This window comes from Neolamprologus brichardi, chromosome 23 (assembly GCF_056152115.1).
Source record: "Neolamprologus brichardi isolate AB-2024 chromosome 23, ASM5615211v1, whole genome shotgun sequence".
Classification (NCBI taxonomy): Eukaryota; Metazoa; Chordata; class Actinopteri; order Cichliformes; family Cichlidae; genus Neolamprologus; species Neolamprologus brichardi.
The window spans coordinates 941,749-964,912 of NC_142125.1; the positions used below are offsets into that span (position 1 = coordinate 941,749).

Below are 23,164 nucleotides of genomic sequence, written 5' to 3' on the forward strand. Positions count from 1 at the left end.
GCACAATGCTGGAGGCACCAAAGCGAGGCAGGTCTCCTACTCAGCAGTCTGTTAAGAGTGCCAGCACAAACATCATGATGCAAACCGATGGGTGGCCCATGTTCACGTTGGACGGCGTGTGAAAGCAGTGGCGGGGCGTGCTCGTGTCTGTCTGGAGCTGCTGCCAGATGATGACACATGTCTCGTTATAACCAAAACAGGCTGTAATGTCAACAGATTCCCACTGACGACGTGGACATCGAGCCTCGTTCGAGGCCGTGGACGTCACCTGGCGACCGACAGATATTTCCATTTTGTGTAGTTCATTGGCATTCTTGACATGCCTGAAAGTATTGCCCAGGATTATGCATCGATGTGCAAGGACACACACAAACAACAACACTCAACAATCGGCCTAAAGCCTCGGGGTGTGCGACTGAGATTTACAGCGATGCTCTTTTCCGTCTAAGCACGCGATATTCCCCGCAGGCTGGCGAGATGCATTTCTCTCTAAAGCGCGTGACGATTAAATGCTGTTTCCTTTTCTGCTGTTTGTACTAAAAGCTTTAAAAGGCCTTAGTTGGTATTGTTTATCTAATAAACACACAATATGACGCCGTCTTCTCTGTAGCATCATGTCTGCACCTGGACAAAGTAACCCGTCTGTACACTTCGCTGGTAATGAGCCAGAACCTTCTGCACGTATAAACACTAACGCGTGTTTGCGCACGTGCAAATATACAAACACAAAACGCACGCGCACAAACGCAGGTACGCCAGAAAAACACAAACACCATCAATCATTCAGCCACCTGTGGCTGCAGCGCACAACCTGCTGCTGTTGGAGCCAACGCCGCTTTTTCTGACACACTCGCCACTTTCAGTCTTCCTCAACAGTCCGAACCATCTGTCTGCAAACTTTACTTCTTCCTCACGCTAGGTGACGACCCTTTTTGCAATAAATAATAATTACGTCTGAAACGCGTGTCTATCGATAGCCGTCGGCCACAGACAGACTGTGGGAGGATTTCTCCGAGCTGCCGCTGAGACAAACATGTTGCCCTCGCTGCCTCGGCTGCATGTACGTGCACTGAAAGCATGTAAACACGCGCTTTCTTCAAAACAAACACGCGTCCTCCGTGTTTAGCAACAGCTACGAGACGTTCTTCTCTCCTTCACGTAGAAAGCTGAATAAGGTCACGGCCTCGTCACACATGCAGACAGAGCTGTGAGGTAAACAGGTCGGACGTTGTTTTATTAAAAGCTCTTGTCACATTTAAGACATCAATAAGATGAGGTTACACTGTGGAAAACTGTAACCGGTGTTTCGACCTTTGACTCTTCTCCTGTCTGACTTCAGAGTATCTGGATAACAGAGACGACTGAGCAGATTTAACGTCGGTCACAGCGACGGCCATCGCTCCCCGAGCCTGGATCTACCCGAGATTTCTTCTTCCTGTTCATAGGGTTGTTTTTTTTAACGCTCCAATATCGTCAAGTTTGCTTTTAGCGCCGTGATTACCAAAGTGTGGGCTGCGGCCCCATGGTGAGCCACGAAGGTACTGCAGGTGGGACGCAGTAAAAACTGAAATTCATGTTAAAGACAGTTATGTACAGTTACACGTATTTCTATACATTTATTAAAAGTGGTGATAGGAGGTGGTTAGTTTGTGATATTCCTCATTACTCTGACTTTAATTTTCTGCTCCTGTATTGAAGTTGGTCTCCTGGCTGTATATGACCAGGAGACAGCCTGGTGTGTGGTTTTCATTTTTTAAGGTCTTTATCTTCCAAAATAAAGAGTCTTAACCCTTTAAAGCCGGTCAGAGCAGCACGCTCTGTTTTGCGTAACTATTTTTAAATCCCGGTAGCTCTGCAACCACGTGAGCTAGCGCAGTAATGTTTTTTGCATATGAAACCGGAGGAGTTGTACTTACATCTTATGCCATCAGCTTGTCCTCGGTCACAGTTTCCTTCCACATATAGCTTTGCAAAAACTGCATAAAAAGCACTTGCAGCAACAAAAACATAATATTCCAGAAACACGCTTCGCCGATCCGATCAGCTGTTTGTAACACTTCCTACGTTGGAATAGACGTCAGCGTGAACTATCGCATGTCCGCCATGATCTGCCCGAAACCGGAAGTGACGTCATTTTCGCGGAAATGTAGTTTTTTACCATCAGGGCCTCATGAGCCTATACTGGTGTTTTTAAAAGTTATGTTTGACTTTATGACTTTCTGTGTGGTTTCTGGGATGCTTAGGACTCATATTGCACTGCTGGAAATAGTTTATTTTGATGCATATGCTGCTTTTTTGCAAATTTGCATCATAATATTTATTTTCGTTTTTCCTGCAGTGTATAAAAATTGGTGTATTTCAAAAATAAAACTATGAAGACACTCAAAATAAATTTCCTGTGGTGGGAAACTATTTTGTGCAACTTTTTTGTATTTACAGTTTTGAGGGATAAGCCTCTTAAATTTCTTTAACTAGAAATATATGTTAAAAAAACAAAAACGATTTTACATTTTTTGTAGTTTATTGCACTTTTTTGCAATTTATGTAATTACTATGCACTTAATGCAGACATATTATTAAAATCTAGGCTGTAATGGTTGTATTGATGTATAGCAACTTGAAATGCTCCCAAAAATGGCTCCACAGCATGTAAAAATATAATATAAGCTCTGGCGGACTTGGTTCTATGATAGGTCTTAAAGGGTTAAGGGGAGAGTTGTTGTGAATTAACATTTTTTTTTATATTACATACACACACACACACACACACACACATCTATAAATAAAACTGACTCTTAAACCCCTTTTGAAATGCACACAGAGTGTTTTGCTTCACATGAAAACTGGAGGAGACGAGCTCACCAGCACAGACTGTTTAAACATTACTGGGAGCACAGGACCCTCATATGTGGTTTCCAGACTAATCAAAGCTCTCAAGTGTTTTTTGCACGCAAAATAAAACCTAATTTAAGCAAATTAAAAACACATAATCTCCGTACTAAAAGTTTATAAACTTCTCTGGACAGCGTTGTGCCGAAGCCTTCGCCGATGCAGCCGAGTAATTACCGAGAACAAAATGTGACGGAGGCTGTGAAAACAAACCGGACGTATTTGCAGCAGCTGAGATTAGAGGACTAATTTGCATATGAAATCATGTAGCCTGATGCCTAAATGGAAACTGTGTCTTCAGCGCTGCTTGCTAACTTCTCCTGCAAATGTTGCCTTTTCTTTATTTGCTGCTGAGTTTGTGACTCTCCAGCTCAGGTTTCCAGTGAACGCACTAAGAAGATAATTAATAGATAAGATTAGATCTTATAATTATTAGATAATTAAGAGACAACACGAGGAGAAGCTGGAGCAGACGGCGACTTACCTGCATCGCTACACAACGTATTGAGTGCAACAAACAAATGTAAAGTTCCCTTCTGTGCAAATGTTCCTGAATGTGTTCGGTGACCACGGAGTGACATTTACAACCATGTGACGACAGGTTTGTGCGTGCGTTTGTGTGTCAGCAGACGTACGTAGTGGAATTTATACTGGAATATCCGGAAGGGCACTCTGGGATACAGGCGCCGTTGTGGATGACGTATTCATGGCAGCCCGAGTCCCGGTCCTGGTTTTGTTTCCGAGTCTGCTTACACTGGTTGTGGAGGTCCTGAGTATAAAAACAAGTGGGGGGGGAAATGTAATTACACTGGTGTACGAGTTTATTAATGAACTGGTGATTAATGGCAATTATTACCAACCTGACAGAAAGCGAAGCTGACACAGCGCCACCCTCTGAAGATAAAGTATCCAGGAGGACATTTCTCTACACAGGCGTTCCCGTGCTGGAGGTTCCTGCAGGCCACGCAGCTGCTGGCGTTCCCCGGCTCAGAGCAGCTGCCCAGGCACTGGTCGTGGCAGCACTGGCCCTGGGGGGTGCAGGCGCTGTGCTTACAGTTGTCCACGCACACTAAAGGAGACAAGAGCAGAAAGGGGAGGCGGTTAAATGTGAGCTCATACAGATTCTCCTCATACGCGTTTTATCCCGCTTCCCCCGCCGGCGTCGCCGTTCGGACAGCTTCTATGACGAGCTCAAACACAAGGCTGCGCTGACAGCGATATTTCTCACTGCTCACCAAACATCACAGCACAATGGCCACCGAGCTGTGGTCTGCACTGATCTGAGAGCAGCGAGTGAACCGCATGCAGGTGTTTATACACACGTGAACGATAAACAGTAGAGGTGGGAATCACCAGACATCCCACGATACGATATTATTGCAATTTTTAAAATATTTTGCGATATTCAGATTCTGTACATAAAGGTAAACTTTATCAATATTCATTTTCTCTAATATCAAAGTCTCACACTCAGTCTTTCTCTCATTTCAGTTTGATTGTTGACAAACTGAACGGTTTGTATTACAGTCTAGTCCAACTTAACTGAATCAACCATCTGGTACAATTATAGCTATTCTGAACTATGCAGTTTATGAACACTATGCAGCCCCTTCAGCAACTGAAGAATTTGAAAGTAAATTAAAACAAAATATAATTTTACATTAAATAAAAAAGTTTTAAACTTAATTAATTAAGTTAATTAAGTTAATTAAAATAAAACATGTCTTAAATTAAAATAAGTAAACTGTCATGTTTATTGCTGCCATAAAAAGTGAAACACATTTGGACAGTGGAGGAATGTCAGGATTCTTGCTCAGAAAAAGGATCAACATGCTCTGAAGTCAGAGCACAAAAACCTTTTTGTAACAAAGTATCGATTTCTGCTGTCCCTGTATCCATACATTATTAGCAAACAAAATATCACCATGCTACACAGTATCCATTTTTCCCCCACCCCTAATAAACAGGTGTGCATATAGTTGGCCTTTTGTTATTGCTGCGGTCGCTCAAAGAGAAAGCAGGAGCGTGCGCATAAGGAAGAACACAGGATGGAAAACATCTGACCTCCACACAAAGGTCAAAAAAACCCAAAACACGAGGACTTCCTTGTTTGCTCGCTGGCGTTTGCACCACTGACTTTGTCATCTCACACCTAACAGAAGCTACAAAGGCTCGTCTGCTCTTCAGGCACGCACATCCCAGTGTTCAAGTGCATACTGGGATACTGGGATACTGGGAGGGGTTGATGGAGCAGAGGGGGGTGTTTGTATGTGACGTGTTGAGTTTGATGGACTGAACATGTGATTAGTAAGCATGCACTTTACTTCATGACTGCACAAACCAGCTCAGGCTGGAAAACTGGACGACTTCACCTGAGCAGTTTACGCCCGAGGGTCAGCAGCAGCCGGTGTTGCCAAGGAAACCGGCTTAATTGCTGAAAGGCTGAACGCTATGTGACACGGGCTCACGCCAGAGTTTTTGGACCTATTGGGAAAGAGTCAGCTGACCACAGACTCATTAGATCTCACGTTACGCCGACCACCAACCTTTTCATCATCGGCACCCACAGCGCCAATAAATCGCCCTCAGCTGTGGAGAAGTAATAACTGAAGGCTGGAAGTTGGTCTTCATAATAAATCAGTATTTTAAGCCTTAAAGTTCAGCAGGTGTTAGAGAAGGTGCAGAGAGTTCCCCTTAATTCAGAGCCTGTTCAGTAAAACGTCAAAAATATCGTGTCCTCGTCTCGTCTCGACCGGACGAGCCCTTCGGTCATCTCACCGTGTCCCGGCGGGTTCAGCTCATGTTCCTGTCCTGCTTTCGTCTGGAGGATGACGGCTCCGTGTCCATCAACCCACGTGACGTGTGCTTGTACAGTGTGTGCCTGTCGCGGTGTCTGAACTGATCGCGTGAGCTGCGATCGCTCGTCTAGCAGCGAAGAACTGAAGGGAAACATTATTCAGGTGTCACGCTGATGAACAGCCTAAAAAGGTGCCGAGGGGGGCGATGTTTGCAGCTTTTGTGGGACGCAGCCTCTGTTGAGGACAACTCCTGCTGCCAAGGTTACATCCAGGGCCCCCACCTTCCCACCCCAGCGTGCCTCCTTTTGCACGAGAGGGCGGCCCATTGTGCTGCCTGAGTAAAAGCGGAGGGGACAGACAGGGTTGTGGCAGGGGGTGAGGATGGGGTGGGGTAAGGAGGTTAAAGAAAGGGACAACAATGAAGCCGGGGGAAAAACCCCGGAGAGGGAGAATGACTAATGCAGGGAAAAACACCTCCGGGGTAGTTCATGCGGAGGTCGCTCCTCTACATCGTCTTCACTAAGTGCCGTTAAGACGCCGCTGCTGCGCACAACCGAGAAGAATGCACAGCTCCTCCCCCGCCCTCGCCCTCCACTCCGCCGCATAATGGTGAAGGGGAGGGCTGATCCAGATCCGTGCCGGAGAATCGCTCCAGCCCTCTGGATCCACCCTAAGCTTTAGCCAATGTGCTAGCTGGCTGGGGGAGGCAGCCACTGAATGGTCTCTTCCATGTTGGAGGGGAGAGACTCCCAGGGTTAACCCTGGCCGTGCTGGGACAGGTGGGAAGGAGCAGATGCAGCTAGGAAGCCAGGGAAGACCGACTGCCGAGGGGGGGCGAAGCTAAAGGCTCGATCCGTTTACTCAAATCCACGAGACGACAAAATGTCTTATTGTTGACAAAGCAGCAGTTTGCACATGTGCAGCACAAACACTGCAGCAGGACTGTCTGCTCACGCTAACGCGGTTAGCTACTATGCTACACGCTCACTCATCCCCTCCTCCTCCACCGTCCTCTCCATCCCAGTCTCACCCTGCACCACTATCTACTGCTCTATCTGCCTGCCTGCCTTTCTAGGCCACTCTGCCCCTCCCACTTTCATTCATACAGCGCCTTGTTTTGTTTTCATGCTGGCTGGCTGGGTGGGGAAGGGGAGGGGGAGGCACGGATGAAGGGATGATTTCGCTGGCACAACAAGACGAGGAGGCAGCATCCTGGAGAGCTTCTCTCTCATTAAGCCAAACAAACACACGTAAACCTCACTGTGTCATCGGATCATTCGCCCGCCGCCTCCTTGCGCACGCACAGTTCCAGTAAAGGTGTTTAAACGCGAGGCGTGATCAAAGGTGTGCTACGTTTACCTTTCATTTGGCCACGGCAGTAAAAGCCCCGGCTGCTGCCAATAGCCAATAGCGTGCAGCCACACACGGCAACACTTCCTGCTCATAACACTTAAACCTCCCCTTTAATTGGCCGCGGTGTCTGCAGGCAAAGAGCTGGAAACAATAACAAACACGTTTTTACCCCGGAGCTGCTCACGCTCTTACTCATCCTCACACAGTTGCTGGATTCACGTTTACTATATTTGGCCACGGTGGGAGTCCTGAGCTTCAAAAGCGCTGCTATAAATGCTTCGAGTGATCTGATGTGAGATACTTGTCCTGAGAGACTGGAGGGAGGGGCACGGGTGTAAACAAAAACACGCCGATCGCTGGGAGGGACCAGAGTGACACCGGCGTCGTCGAGAAGCACGAAAGCCACGCCTCCGTTCACGGAAATGCAACGCAGGCTAAGAGCAGAGGAGGTGGAGAGGAAGACAGAAAACAGCTGACGTGAGGAAGCAGAAGGTGAAGGAGAGGTGAGTCGAGCTCTGACGATCTTTTCTAACCCTTTATGCTTCGATGTTCCCCCACAGGTCGACCCATCACGTCTGCTGCCGTCTCCTGTCAACAATCAGTGTAGTGGCTGAAGTCTGAATGAGCGACTGAGGCTGAACACCAGGTTTGGAACAAGCCCGTCTGTTTTCTACTCATTTAAACGAAGAAGAACAAAGTATTAAACCCTTATAAAGCACCACAGCAGGTTTGTTACAAAAACAACCATCAGTGGCATAAAACAACAAAACTTTATTCGTTTTTAAACAGCCAGATAAATGTACGCGTCTAGCACTTTTTATTTGGTGAGCTGTTGCCAAAGAAACAAGACCAACTTCACCGTGCAGCGAATCAGAGGAAGAGCTGCAAACGTTATTCAAACGAGCTCTTAACCTGGGTTCGATCGAACCCTAGGGGTTCGGCGAGTCGGTCTCAGGGGTTCGGCAGAGCCTCCGCCGTGACATGCATGGCTCATTTTGTGCACCAGTAAAAAACATATCTGTGTCTTGAATTTGAAAAAATCATATTTTATTTTTCACTAAAGAGGGGTTCAGTGAATCCGCATATGAAACTGGTGGGGTTCAACCTCCAACAAGGTTAAGAACCACTGGTCTAGCACTTTTTATTTGGTGAGCTGTTGCCAAAGAAACAAGACCAACTTCACCGTGCAGCGAATCAGAGGCCGAGCTGCAAACGTTATTCAAACGAGCTCGCCGTTTCCTGAGAAGCGCTCCGTGTATCACTAATAAGTAAATACTGAGACAGCAGAGAGGAAAAACAAACTGGAGGCAGCGTATCGCCACCGCAGCTCCTCCCTTTCCATCAGCGTTATTTATAATCTGTGGATCCGTCACCGAGTCAGTGACTGTGTGTCACACGCTGGAGCCCGCATCCAACACGTTTGGACATTAAATGAAACCGGGTGGTTTACCGAGCCACCAACAGCGATCAGGTGTGTGGTTGGGCGGTGCAGCGGTGAGCAGGGTCACCTTACAGCTGCTGACCTGGAGGCTTTTTGGGACGACGGACTGTTTCAAAGAAACGCTCACGACCTTTATCTATAACAAGAAACCTGATACAAAGTGACACGAAGAACAAAGAGCAACATGAGTGCTGGCAAAATGAAACGAGACTGGATCGAGTTACCGAGGGTGGAAGTGGCTGGAAGAGCCATTATTGTGAGGAACCTTGGAGTCATTTTTGACCAGGACATGTCCTTCAACGCACATATTAAACAAATATGTGCGACTGCTTTCTTCCATTTGTGCAACATCTCTAAAGTTAGAAATATCCTGTCTCAGAGTGATGCTGAAAAACTAGTTCATGCATTTATTACTTCCAGGCTGGACGACTGTGATTCATTATTATCAGGAAGTCCTAAAAACTCACTGAAAAGCCTTCAGTTAACAGTTTCTTCCTGTTAAAAGGGAGTTTTTCCTTCCCACTGTCGCCAAAGTGCTGCTCATAGGGGGTCATATGATTGTTGGGTTTTTCTCTGTATCTATGAAGCGCCTTGAGGCGACTTTTGTTGTGATTTGCCGCTATATAAATAAAACTGGATTGAATTGAAGAGCAGGGCCGGTTCATCTCGAACGCACAAGTTCAGCATCGTACAAGCTTCAGGTCAAACCTTAGAAAGCAGAACACAGACTGTAGTTTGTGTTTTTATCAGGGTATACACTACACAGCGCACTATTTTCTCCTATCACACGCTCCTGCCACATATCTGACATGCCCGTCTCAACATGTCGACTCTTCCACTTCCATAAACAGAAGCGTTCGGCCGGTCTCCCCAAACGAGTGACGGCCCGCTCGTGTCAAGCAAGGCCCGAACATCTGGCGCTTTCTTTGCCCGTCATCACTTTGTCTTTAAAAACAACAAATGTGACATTTATAAGCACAACCTTTTAATGACCCTGCAGCGTCCCGTGAACAAGCACACGCGTGCTTTATTGTACAGCCGTGCAGCTTCAGCGCTGCTACAGCTGAAAGTTTCATCGAAGCGTCGATCGATCGCAATGAAAGGAAACCGAGAGTCTGTGAGAACGGAGAAACCTTTTCCACACATGGCCAGACTGTTTTTCCTCATCTTGATGCCAAACACAGCCTCCTGTGATCTGCAGCTGAACCGCTCCTTAACGTGAGGCTAGTTAATTTTCACGAACATGAAGATAAACAGAAAAGGGGGGAATGTGGTTTAACGAGCGTGCTTTCGCTCCCCGCTTTGTCTGTCTGTTCATCGATTTCCTCGTCTGTGTCTTCCTGTGCGCCGGCCGGCCCTGCTGGCCCGTCCTGTTACCATGGAGATGAGTCCAGACATAGACCGTCTGCAGTAATTAGCTGCATGCTCCCAACAGGCATTTTCTTAGATTCCCCTCTGCCTGTGTTCGTGTCCTGTCTTTCACGGGAACGCCTCACCTTCCCGTCATAAAGATTTACAACTTCTTCTTCTTCTTTTCCCCCTCTTGACCCTCCTCGCCACCTTCCTTTCCCTCGGTCCCACCCCACCATAGTGCGTCTCGTCACAGGTGATAAATCACCCCGCCGAGAAAACCCCGTCACCGGATCTCACTGCAGATGCTCAGGGTGGGACTGAACTCACACCGATGGCTCTCTGCAACTTCCTGATGCTCGTGTCGTTACCGACCTCCGAACCTACTGATCCGCGTTAACCCTCATCCTGCGACGTGGCTTCGTCTCGCCTTGCTCTCCCCTCCTCTGTGACGCAGCTTTAATTTGTCGCACTGCCACCAGCTCGAGCTTTGCTGACATTAGACGCAAACATGAAATACACCCACAAATAAAAACGAGCCGGGAACACACACGCACGCATGCACACACACAGACGTCTTGCAGGATTTGCTGACTGGGTAGTTTGGTGGCAAGGTGATGGAGAGATGCAGCGGGACAGTGAGACGCCTGCATCACAGACCTCAGGATCCTACTCGTGTCCACACACTCAGACACATAAAACTCAGACACAAACAGCCTTTAACAGTTTACGATGAATCGATCGTGAAAGCGACCGATGAGGAAAAATAATCCCACAGGCCCGAACTCTGCCGTCAGACGGAGGAGCCTAAACACCTGCGTGGACTCAGCTGCAGCTCGTTTGTCTGAAGCTCACATGTAAAACTCCGCAGACGGTGACTCAACACCTTCGCCCGGCGCTGCTCGGTGCAGTTTTATGGACTGTAGCTGTTCTTGGATAAATACCCGTCCTCATCGGGATAATTTAACCGGCGCTGAGCCGTGGCCGCTCATGACTAAGGTGTTTTTTTATCTCCTCGCATTAGACACAGAGAGAGAAAGTCAAAGTGCTCTCTCAGAAAAAAGAGTTTTTCAAAGGCCCGATTGTCACAGTCCTCCCTTTCTCCCGTCCTCTTTCCTCCCTCCTTCTTTCTTCCCTGCCTCCTTCCCTCTTTCAGGCTTTCTTGTATTTCAGGGGCGTTGAGTTCGCGTGGACCTCCTGACCGAGGTGAGGGCTGCGCGTAGTCCAGGATGCCAAGAAACTGGACTTTTTACCGAAGCCTTGAAAGGACATCAATAAATTGTATAAGTGATGTTATTAAGACACAAATGAACCACTTAAACTTTTGCTTGTTGTGTTTTTCTCTGGTTGATAAGATTTAATGTACAAACCAATAATGAAACGGGACCATGTGGTCTTTATTCAGCGACACGATGAAAGCTGAAGCCAAGTTTAACTGGGTTACACTCAGCAGCACAGACGCTGTGTGTAGAGTCAAAGGTAGCAGCGAGCATGCAAGACAAACACGCACGGAGCGTCTGCAGGTAAACACAACGTCTGCCTGAAATCAAAAGCAGGACAAACAAGGAAATGATTTCACACAAACAAATGAACAGACAAGAAAACGCGAGCGCACAAAGCTGCGTGCTGGTGTGTTTGTGCAGGCCGAGCAGCTGCGGCGAGCAGTCACAGTGTGAGGCCGGGGCGGGATGGCTGCAGTGCAGATGCTGCCTGTCCTATTTCATATTCACAGCATAGCACCACATAGAGCCGGTGCATGGGGAGAGGTGTGCGCACGTGCGTGCACGCCCAGAGAAGAGCACGATGTGGATGCACATGTCAATCGTGCAGCTCCAGAAAAGATGGGAGGGGGAGCGCTTCATCCGACAGATGGAAAAATATAAAAAGCAAAGCAGCTAAAGTTAAAGAGCTCTCGGTTTCAAACATGCCCCCTCTGCTCTTTTTACAAAAATCGGAAGACTCCCATCCTGCCCGTCTGCTCCTTCCACTCGCTTCCCACAGGAAGAACCTTTTAGTCTGGGAGGAAGGAGGGAAACTCTTCATCACGACTCGTAGAAACAGGTCTGTCACATTCCCAAACTGGAAATACAGCACACGGCTCACGTGTTGCAGACATGTTCTAATAACGTTCCTTTGTTGGAAGAGAACAGACCCTTCCTTCGTGCCCTTTAACCCCTGACCCCGACACAACAATGGTGTTGCTGCTTGACTAAAGTCTGGAAGAATCACATTAAATGTGTTTTTGTAACGTAACAGGCTGATGGTAAATAAGATCAGGTGCACGGCGTTGCAGCCGCCGAGCCTGAAGCGTACCTGGTTACTAACATATACAGATTATAACATGTCTCCCAAGGAAAAATAAAGCTGTGGTTATCAAACGGCGAGAGCCATCTTTCCGTCAGCGCAGCGAGCAGCCAATGAAAACAGCTGAGACAACCGAGCGTGGCGTCTCCGGGGGCCGGTGTGGCTCATCATGGAGGCTGTTAGTCATAATCACAACAGTGACTCAGACTCACATGGATCAGAAGACTTTGGGAAACATCGAGACATCCCGCACGCTGGCGTTTCATCACGTTCCCCTTTTTCTTTTGTCCTGAATATCTGTTATTAACCTCTGTCTCTCTTCCACAGCATGTCTTTATCCTGTCTTCCTTCTCTCACCCCAACCAATCACAGCAGATGGCCCCGCCCCTCCCTGAGCCTGGTTCTGCTGGAGGTTTCTTCCTGTTAAAAGGGAGTTTTTCCTTCCCACTGTCGCCAAAGTGCTGCTCATAGGGGGTCATATGATTGTTGGGCTTTTCTCTGTATCTATGAAGCGCCTTGAGGCGACTTTTGTTGTGATTTGGCGCTGTATAAATAAAATTGAATTGAATTGAATTGAACTGGAAGTGCTGATGACACCAGTGGGAACCTCAGGAGAGAAATGCGTCTCTCCCACCTCACTGTGAGCGGCGGCCGTGATGTCATTTCTACGCGACACAAACAGAAGCCACCGATGGAGGCGACGTTACACCGGCTTGTAAACGTCTGCACGGTGTTGATTTAGGTGCGGCCGTTACCCTCGTCGCCAGGTTTCAAAAAATGGCGGTTTTGAGTCTTGTGAAGGAGTCGCTCTCGTGACTCATCCAACCACGTCACTTCCCGGCCAATCAGTGGCATGCAGTCTGCTGATGTCACATTTTTGGCCCAAGTCATCTCGCTTCAAACCTCAAAAACCTCGCACAGTTGAGTCGAGATAACTGCGACGGGAAAAGAGCGTTGGCCGTGCACTGACGGGGTTCGAACTACCGGCTACGTCTCTGGGAACAAGCTGAGCGATCAGGCGACCAACAAACGTCCACAAATCCAGTCTGAAGACACCAAGAACATCCTGTTCCTGTGGGAACAGAGTTTACATGTTCAACAGGACCCTATGATGATAACTGCCTGCTCGCCGATCCACCACTTCAACATTAATGCAGCGCACGCCGCTCTGAAACCTCCCCTAATTAAAATCTTAGTTTCAATAACTGCCAGAATGAAGAGATTTGCCATAAGCACACAATTAACTGCCAAACAGAGAACCGGGGGATTACACGCGTGTGCATGCATATAACGACAAGCTTTACATATGGAGGGAAGGAGATGCATCACTACAGCTCACCAGGAGCCGCGTATCGTGCAGCAGCACCTACAGTGACATGGACGCGCTATAATAAGACCTGACTCCCTGTGCCCTGGCATGACGACAGCGCTAACGAGCGCCAGGAAGGAAAAGCAGAGGCCAATGCAGTCTGCGCGAAATGCATCTGCACGCAGCGATACGGACACACGGGAGAGGCGACGGGTGAACGGAAGGTGGAGGGCGAGGCGGAAGGGTGAAGCTCAAAGGGAGGAAAGATCCAGAAAAAAGCCTGGGGTGCGAGGGGTCGAGCAGGCGGTGCAGGCGGAGCAGGCACGCGGCCGCTGTGGGGGAACCCCAGGCTCGTTTTCCTCGTATAGGAATTTGTGGGCATCTCCTCAAAAGCAAGATTAAGTAGCCGACATATTATTCACTTACAGAGTCATTACGATGATTCGTGACTCTTTGCTTTTGTTTTGCAGCTTAAATCAAAATCAAATACCAACAAATATGTTCTTGCGTTTACATGGACACCTGAAAACCATAATTAATACACTCACTCGGGTTTACAAGCTGTTATAAGTAAACGCCCTCAGAAGTATCAACACAGCTGTTTGGACAAATTAGCAAAACAAATAAAACTTTGCTTTGGCGTAAAAACACATTTTTAAAGAGCACGACATGAAATATTGAAGCCCGTCATATATCTGCTTCAAAGTACATGACAGGAAGTCCAGGTTAGTGCCACCCTCACTGTTTCTGTCAGGAAACAAGCTGAAGACAAAGAAACAAAACCTTTAATTTCTGCAAATCTGAATCTGAACTGAGTAATCCTGAACTCTGCGTTTGAATATTCCCTCAGAGTAGGGCTGCACGATTTTGCATAAAATGAGAATCACGATTTTTTGGCTTAGAATTGAGATCACGATTCTCTCACGATTTTCTTTTCGAGTATAAATATTTATTGCACTTATTAACTGCACATCAACTTCGTAACAGTTGAGACTGAACATAAAAACAAATAAACATAAAAACAACAAATGTCTCACGTTTTGTCGTTGCAGCAAAATGTTGTACTGCTTGAAATTGCGTCTCCAGCGTTGCTCGACGCTGCGTGTATAGAGCAGGTAGTGCAACAATAGAAAAATAGTTGCGGGACGGCACTGTGTAGCGTTTGTCTAGGGTGTTGATCATTTTCCTAAATCCCTCGTTTTGCACAGTGTTGATGGAGCCATATCTTTGGTCAGGTGATAAGTGATAGCCTCCGTAATTTCTTTGTGCCTGCGGGAGGTCGACGGGTATAGGGAAGTGCTGTATAAGGTTCCCGTTATTGATGTTTGGGTGGTTCCTGTCACTTTCTCGTCACCCCTGACGAGCTCTCTGTTGTTTTTTCCCTGCTAACTTTTGCATCACACGGAACAGCTTCTGTATCACGTGGTATAAGACTCCGCCCTCGTCATTTGTTAAGCAGGAAGAGTGAGCGCTTGTTTTCATGCAGATTACGTCCCGGATCAAAATGCGGTACAAGCGTCGTCGTCCTTTTTTTCTTTTTTTTAAATTTTTTTTTAAAATCGTAATCGCTGTATAAGGTTCCCGTTATTGATGTTTGGGTGGTTGACCGGGACGGATTTTCTCCTGTCACTTTCTCGTCATCCCTGACGTGCTCTCCGTTGTTTTTTCCCTGCTAATTTTAGCAGCCAGCTTCTGTATCACGTGGTATAAGGCTCCGCCCTCGTCATTTGTTGAGCAGGAAGCGTGAGCGCTTGTTTTCATGCAGATTACGTCCCGGATCAAAAGGCGTTACAATCGTCGTCTTTTTTTTTTTTTTTTTTAATCGTTGTCATTTGGAAATGAGATCGCACATAAGTATGAATCGAGATCGCGATTTTCTAACGATTAATCGTGCAGCCCTACCTCAAAGTATCCAAAAAACAAACATCTTCATGTTTACGGCCCACTTTTATGTCATAAATAAAGGAAATCCTCTCTTCTGTAAAATCAGAGTGAAATAAGAGCTGCACAATCAAAATAAGCGAGTCTTTGGAAATGACAGAAAGTGTTTTAAACAGCAAACACCTGCAAACAAGCTCTTTAATTCATCTACGACTTTATCCTCCAACAACACTGGAGGTGCTCGCCTCTGTTATAGCTGCAGTCTGGGCCTAACGTGGCTCTTAAGCCAGACTGAGGCACATGGTGTCCCTTCAGGGGCCTGGGCTGGGGGATTTTCCCAGCAGGCGACTTCTGGAGGAGAACCGTCCAACCACAAAGGAGAACCTGTTTGTGTCATAACACCATACATGTGCATGTGTGTGCGTGCACAGAAATAATGCATTCATACAGCGTGAAGGACAAAAGAATAAAGAACACAGCACATACAACACGAAGGGGGGGGGGGGGCTGAAGAGGCCCTGCTCATCCTTGGAGGTGCAGGTGTTGTCAGCAGAGGCCCCCTCCAACCGTCAGTGGGAATGAGTGGGTGGGTGTGTGGGTGGTGCAGCCAGAGGTAAACAGGGAGAAGCCGACATTGTTATTTGTGTGGATGCCCTATTGAGTTCCTGTTTCTCTTTATACTTTATTATTATTCTTCTAGTTGCTTCCGTACACTTTTTGGACCTTAACTACTCCTTCAGTTTTTGTGCTATTTGCACCGTTCAAATCTTAAAAAATTCTGCTCTTTCTGCTAATGCCGGCTATGACTTTTGGTGCTCATAACTTCTATACTTTTTGAGATATTGAATTTTTTTTGCAATATTTTTTGCCCTTTTCTGCCACATTATCAGTGGCCTCACTGATTTTCCTTGCCGGGTTGACCTGTGTTTTAGCTCAGTGAGATGAGCATCCGTTCTCAGACTGGAAGGCCCGGGTTCAAATCCCGCTTATGACAAAATTTCTTTCAGTTAACAGTTAAACTTTTTTAACTCTTTTCAGTAGAAATTCTGCTGATTGAACTCTTTTCAGCAGAATTTTAAATTTTTTCACCACTTTTCAGCACAAATCCCAGCTTTTTCAGCTGTTTTCAGCAAAAACCTATTTTCAGCAGAATTCTGCTGATTGAACTCTTTTCAGCAAAAATTCTGCTCATTGAACTCTTTTCAGCAGAATTTTGAATTTTTTCACCACTTTTCAGCACAAATCCCAGCTTTTCAGCTGTTTTCAGCAAAAACCTCTTTTCAGCAGAATTCTGCTGATTGAACTCTTTTCAGCAGAAATTCTGCTCATTGAACTCTTTTCAGCAGAATTTTGAATTTTTTCACCACTTTTCAGCACAAATCCCAGCTTTTTCAGCTGTTTTCAGCAAAAACCTCTTTTCAGCAGAATTCTGCTGATTGAACTCTTTTCAGCAGAAATTCTGCTCATTGAACTCTTTTCAGCAGAATTTTGAATTTTTTCACCAATTTTCAGCACAAATCCCAGCTTTTTCAGCTGTTTTCAGCAAAAACCTCTTTTCAGCAGAATTCTGCTGATTGAACTCTTTTCAGCAGAATTCTGCTGATTGAACTCTTTTCAGCAGAGTTCTGCTGATTGAATTCTTTTCAGCAGAAATTCTGCTGATTGAACTCTTTTGAGCAGAAATTCTGCTGATTGAACTCTTTTCAGCAGAATTTTAATTTTTTTTTACCAATTTTCAGCACAAATTCCAGCTTTTTCCACTGTTTTCAGCAAAAACCTTTTTTCAGCAGAATTCTGCTCATTCACCTCTTTTCAGCAGAATTCTGCTGTTTGAACTCTTTTCAGCAGAATTCTGCTGATTGAACTCTTTTCAGCAGAGTTCTGCTGATTGAATTCTTTTCAGCAGAAATTCTGCTGATTGAACTCTTTTCAGCAGAATTCTGCTGATTGAACTCTTTTCAGCAGAATTCTGCTGATTGAACTCTTTTCAGCAGAATTTTGAATTTTTTCACCACTTTTCAGCACAAATCCCAGCTTTTTCAGCTGTTTTCAGCAAAAACCTCTTTTCAGCAGTATTCCGCTGATTGAACTCTTTTCAGCAAAAATTCTGCGTATTCACCTCTTCTGCAAAATATTCAGCCTTTTCACCTTTTTTCAGCAGAAATTCTGCTGATTCACCTCTTTTCAGCGCAATTTTCTGCTTCTTTCCATCTTTTCTGCAGAAATTCTGCTCATTCACGTCTTTTCAGCAGAAATTCTGCTGATTGAACTCTTTTCAGCAGAATTTTAACCTCTTTTCAGCCCAAATTCTGCTTTTTCACCTCTTTTCTGAAATGTTTTCAGCCTTTTCACCTCTTATCAGCACAATTCTCAGCTGCTTCTGCTCATTTCAGCATAATTGTCAGTCTCTCCACCTCCTCTTTGTGAGAATGACTTTGGCTCAGTGAGATGAAAATTTCTCCGTCTTTACCCCTTTCAGCAGAATTTTAAATTTCTTCACCACCATACAACTTTTTGCAACTTTTTCAGCTTTTTTCAGCAGACATCTTAAGCGTTAAGGCATCCACACAGCATTTTCGCAGGAAATGCAAATTTTTCTAGTTATCTCTGTTGTTACCAGGAGACGAAGACGCTGCAGTTTAAACACACCAGTTTATTTCTCTGCAGCACAAACTGGTGAACTGGGCCTCATTTCTGAGGCAACAGCCTGTTTATCCCAGCGATTCCCACTCAAGCATGGATTTGACCTCAATGTTGCTGCAGCCTCGTGTTCCAGTGTACACCGACTACTTTACTGGTTTCCATTCTCTCATCAAATAAGCAGCAGAGTCCACGCTCTTTTCCCTGTGATAGATGACAGCTTACCAGACTCCAACCAACGATCCTCGAGCCCCAACTGGCTCAGAATTTACCGCACCGAGGCCAGCGGCGTGAATAACATCACGCTCCTAATTGGAGGTGTGAGCGTAACATCACACATTAGAGTAACTGAACCATAAAGTCACCCTAAGCAGATTTACACACAAACGTAGCAAACAATGAAAGAAGACTTTTCTCTCGAGCTGCTGCCAAAACAAACACGCTGAGAGAAAACAGCCCGGCGCCCTGCAGCTCCGCTGGCTGCTGCACCGTTGTTATTCTAAGAAACGCTGCTGGTGTGCAGATCCGTGTGTGAGCGGGAGGAAGAGCGCTCGCATGTGATGCGCGGGGAGAAGTTTGTGGAAGTGCACTTATAGACCGCTCCAGCGCCGTCGCCGGGGAGCGATGGGGAAAACGTGACGTTACGCAGCTCGCTCGGCTGCTCGCAGCGTAACAAAACAAGCAAGAACAAAGTGTTCGATGAGTTTTAAGTGTGCAGTAAAAGCCGAGCTTCTGCGGCCAGCTTCTAAATATGATACTTCGACACCACAACACCGCTGTACAACAGATGTGATTCTCCGCCGCAGAACATTGGACAGGCAGAGGTAAACAGCCGTGGATGTCTCGGTAATGAGATTGTAAAAAGTAGAATGAGGACTAAATTAAATCAGCGCAGAGGGAAGCGTCTGAGCGGTCGAGGGAGACGGTAAACAGGTACCGCTGATTGATGGCGTCAGCAGCGAGTTCACCTGTCGACAGGCTGACCGAACGTAACAAAGAGGAGGCCGTCCTGAAGAAAAGCCGAGGCTCATTTCTTTATATTTTACTAGGAGAATAGAAAATAGGTGCAGCCACTTATTCAAACCTGCATGTAAAGACAGGATATAAGTGAACTCTGAGACGAGCTCTTTTCCTTTCTAAAGTTCGGCCTTGAAGGACGTTCAGAGCTCTTTGCTGGATGTTGGCCACCTTTGTTCTCGTCTCTGTCGAGAGGATCTCACACGGCTTCAGTAACGTTGAGGTCCGGGCTCTGTGGAGGTCACGGCTGATTTATTTACATGTCGTGCTATCCAGGTTTGTTTGTTTTACTGCGTTAACAATGTTGCCGATAACTTTGCAAAAACTGCATAAAAAGCACTTGCAGCAACAAAAACATAATATTCCAGAAACACGCTTTGCCGATCCGATCAGCTGTTCATAACACTTCCTACGTCCATCAGCGCGAGCTATCGCATGTCCACCATGACCTGCCCGAAACCGGAAGTGATGTCATTTTCGCAGAAATGTAGTTTTTTACATCAGGGCCTCATGAGCCTATACTGGTGTTTTTAAAAGTTATCTTTGACTTTATGACTTTCTGTGTGGTTTCTGGGATGCTTAGGACTCATATTGCACTGCTGGAAATAGTTTATTTTGATGCATATGCTGCTTTTTTGCAAATTTGCATTATAATATTTATTTTCGTTTTTCCTGCAGTGTATAAAAATCTGTGTATTTCAAAAATAAAACTATGAAGACACTCAAAATAAATTTCCTGTGGTGGGAAACTATTTTGTGCAACTTTTTTGTATTTACAGTTTTGAGGGATAAGCCTCTTAAATTTCTCTAACTAGAAATATATGTTAAAAAAACAAAAATGATTTAAATTTTTTTGTAGTTTATTGCACTTTTTTGCAATTTATGTAATTACTATGCACTTAATGCAGACATATTATTAAAATCTGGGCTGTAATGGTTGTATTGATGTATAGCAACTTGAAATGCTCCCAAAAATGGCTCCACAGCATGTAAACGTATAATATAAGCTCTGGCAGACTTGGTTCTATGGTCTTAAAGGGTTAAACTGTTGTCTTTGGCAGAAATGGGAACAAATTATTTGCGTACAATTAAAAACTGGTTCTTTGCTAAATTATCGCTTATGTTCGGACACAACACTGGTTCATTGCTTAGGTTAGGTGTCTTTTTATGCTTGAGTGATTCGTAAGCGAGTGCATAAGCATTTCTATGAAAATGGTCAGGTATAAGGACTAGACTGAACATGAATGGAAAAGCAACGTACAAAGAAAAACTTTATAAAACCTTAAGAAACCCTGGAGAAAGTCTGGCTCCTCTGACGCAAAATGACGCTCTAAAACAAGAGTAAAAGATTGACAATGAGCTGAAACTGCTGACATGAATCACAGGTCAGCTGGTAGCTGAACTAACATCAGTTTGGTTTGCTTTACAATTCAGCCATAAAAGCTTTAATGAAAATAGGAAACATAATTATTAGTGTTATTATTAGATTCAGTCAAATGAAATCAACTTTACCCTGTAAAAAAACACAAAATGTCAAAATGATTTCAACTCCAATAAAGATCAATTTCAATATTTTTCCTAAAGATCAAATAAACAGCCACCATGCAGATACGATCATCTTGACCTGGCGAGACGCTCCATGTGTCGCAGCTACTGACTCATTCATCTCTGTCGGTGGTTTATGTGAGACAAAGAGCATCTGTCTCAATCAACACGTACAGTATAGCGCCAGACAGCTCCTCCTACAGACATACGTCCAGTCAAAGACAACTAGGAGCTGAGTTTGTCATCCGAGCTGTTCGCCACATCCATCACTGCTATCCAATAACGAGAGGTCACACCCGCAGAGGCGACCTCGAAGGCGCACAGACTCCGAGCTGCATCAGAGGGACCGTTGATGTTCAGAAGGACGCTGGTGGACGTCCACGCAGTCGCAGCATCATCTTCAATATTAAACAACCAGTGTACAAAGTTTCATGAGGTAAAATATTTATGGCAGGTGCAACAAACAGGAACCCGTCCCAATGCTTCCACCTCCTTTTTGGTGATGTCGACTAGGGCTGGGTTTTATAATCGATTCATCGATTAAAATCGATTCTGGCTTGGATAACGTGAAGTCGATTCATTAAAATCCTGAATCAATTTTTTAATATGAATTTATTTTGCCCGAAATGCCAGAATCTCTGGTGCAATCTCACAAAATTTCAACAACCACCAAACAGCTAAGACAGTAAATGAGAGCAGGAACACGGATTCTGCACAGAGAGGTAAACACACAGCGCCGACGGATCAGAATCAGTGAGATGTGACTTTCTCACTGACAGCACGGACACGCTCGGGGCTGAAAGCCGACAGCTCGCTGATTCTGATGTTTCGGCGGGTCGAGCTTTGTGTTTACGCCCTTTTTGCGCCGATTCTAAAGCTGTTAGTTTGATGTCTCTCCAAACAATATTGACTGAACCAGCAGCAAAAGACGATCCAAACTAAGCTTCACATAAACATCGTCATGAATTCACTCTGACTTTTACTGTTTTGCTTCCACCAGGATAAAATCACACTTCATGCACAGCTCTCTCTCTCTCTGTACTGTTTTCTGCATTATTCGCTTGCTTGTTACGCACAAGTCTACCATTGTTTACAGGCTGTCAGATGGGGTTTGTTTCCTTTTACATTCTTCCAAAAAGAAAACCTAATTTCTGCCGTTCAATACTGAACAAATTTAAACTTTTTAAAAGTATGCAAAATGCAAAACGCCGTGTCTCTAATAAAACCGCTGTAACGTCAGAGGTAACGTTCATACGTTGATTAATGGTTTTCTTTTGTTTTTGATGTGCTGCAGAATATTTTTATAAAATCCCAGAACAGGAAAATCTCCTTCATGTTTTTCTGTTTTATCTTCAGCTGCTTTGACACAAAGGCCTCTGCTGTGACGCTCACACCTTTGATAAAGTCTTGCGTGTGTCAGCTTCCTTTTTATAGATACAAAAATATGTAAATGTACTGATCTGAATTATAATATTTCTGACTGTCAAAATTTCCCTAATTCAAATCAAATCAAATTGAATCAATTCGGGACCTTGTGAATCGGAATCGAATCGATTCTAGAAATCCGTGACGATACCCAGCCCTAATGTCGACCATCGCCCTCTTTCTAGCCCCGCCCAGTACCTCAGTGTTCCCTTTCTTGCCTCCTGGGAGTAAAAGAGGCACAAAAACAGCCAATGGGACGCAGCTCTGGCCTTGCTCGCATATTCGCACGTGGAGATTAAAACTCAGCTCGCAAACTTGCATCCTTGTCCCCCATGAGCTCAGTGGAACCGGCTCCCCCTCGCTCTGCTGTTATTGGTCGAGGCAGGCAGCAAGAAGAGAGATGGTTGGCGATAAAGGCGACTTAACCCAGCATTCCTCCTGGGGGCTTATATTTTACGTGGGAAACAAGCAAAGCCATTTGTCAAAGGAACAGCTTGAACTTCACACTCATTCTGCGATTGCAGCAGTGTGTCGTGTAAAAACAGCAGCAGCATGAACTACAGAAGGATCCACTGGAGAGCTTTTCCCCTCCTGGTTTCTTATTTTAGAAGCAGCCGCACTGAGGAAACAGCAGCTCCAAAATGGTGGTTTGTGTACTGGATCCGCTGGCTCGTGGCCTGCTGATGGACGGGTGTTGTTGTTGTCATGTGTGCGCTAATGTGCGCCGCTCCTCACTCATGATTGATGTGATTTACAGGATCACGTGCTTGTTGTCCACACACTGGAAACACTGTGGTTCCACCTGGTTCCCATTAACCTAAACTGAGTCTATAGGTCAGATGTTGCTGCACATCACACACTAAAAGTGGAAAACTGACAGCACATGACGGCAAATTCCACACAGGGAAAAAAAATCCTCATTCCACTCTGTTTATGTCGAGACACAAATCACACAAGGACAGATGATACACAGGCTCGCTCGGTGCACGCACGGGAACACAGGTGTGTGCGGCGCACTGCAGCGTGCATGAGTGACAGGCGGCGAGCAGCGCCACAGAGCACAACCTTTTTTAGTTGCAACAAAGCCTTCGCGAGGCTAAGAGCACGCTAAACGTTAGCTGGGCCGGACGTCACTCTGCGGGTGATACGTGCATCGTAAGAGACTGGCTCACTAGTTCATAATCTAAATTAAGCAACAAGCAACGAGCACTA

At 45.6% G+C, this 23,164-nt stretch overlaps 1 protein-coding gene across 1 annotated transcript in view; it reads right to left on the bottom strand.

Moving 5' to 3' along the window:
* insrb (insulin receptor b) overlaps positions 1–23,164 on the bottom strand; it is an 81,066-nt gene that overhangs the window by 22,959 nt on the left and 34,943 nt on the right. The window contains exons 3-4 of the mRNA XM_087836913.1: positions 3,750–3,958; positions 3,525–3,658 (exon numbers count right to left, since the gene is read on the bottom strand). Of these exons, the coding sequence (XP_087693039.1) occupies positions 3,525–3,658; positions 3,750–3,958 (343 nt within the window). The remainder of the gene's footprint in view (positions 1–3,524; positions 3,659–3,749; positions 3,959–23,164) is intronic.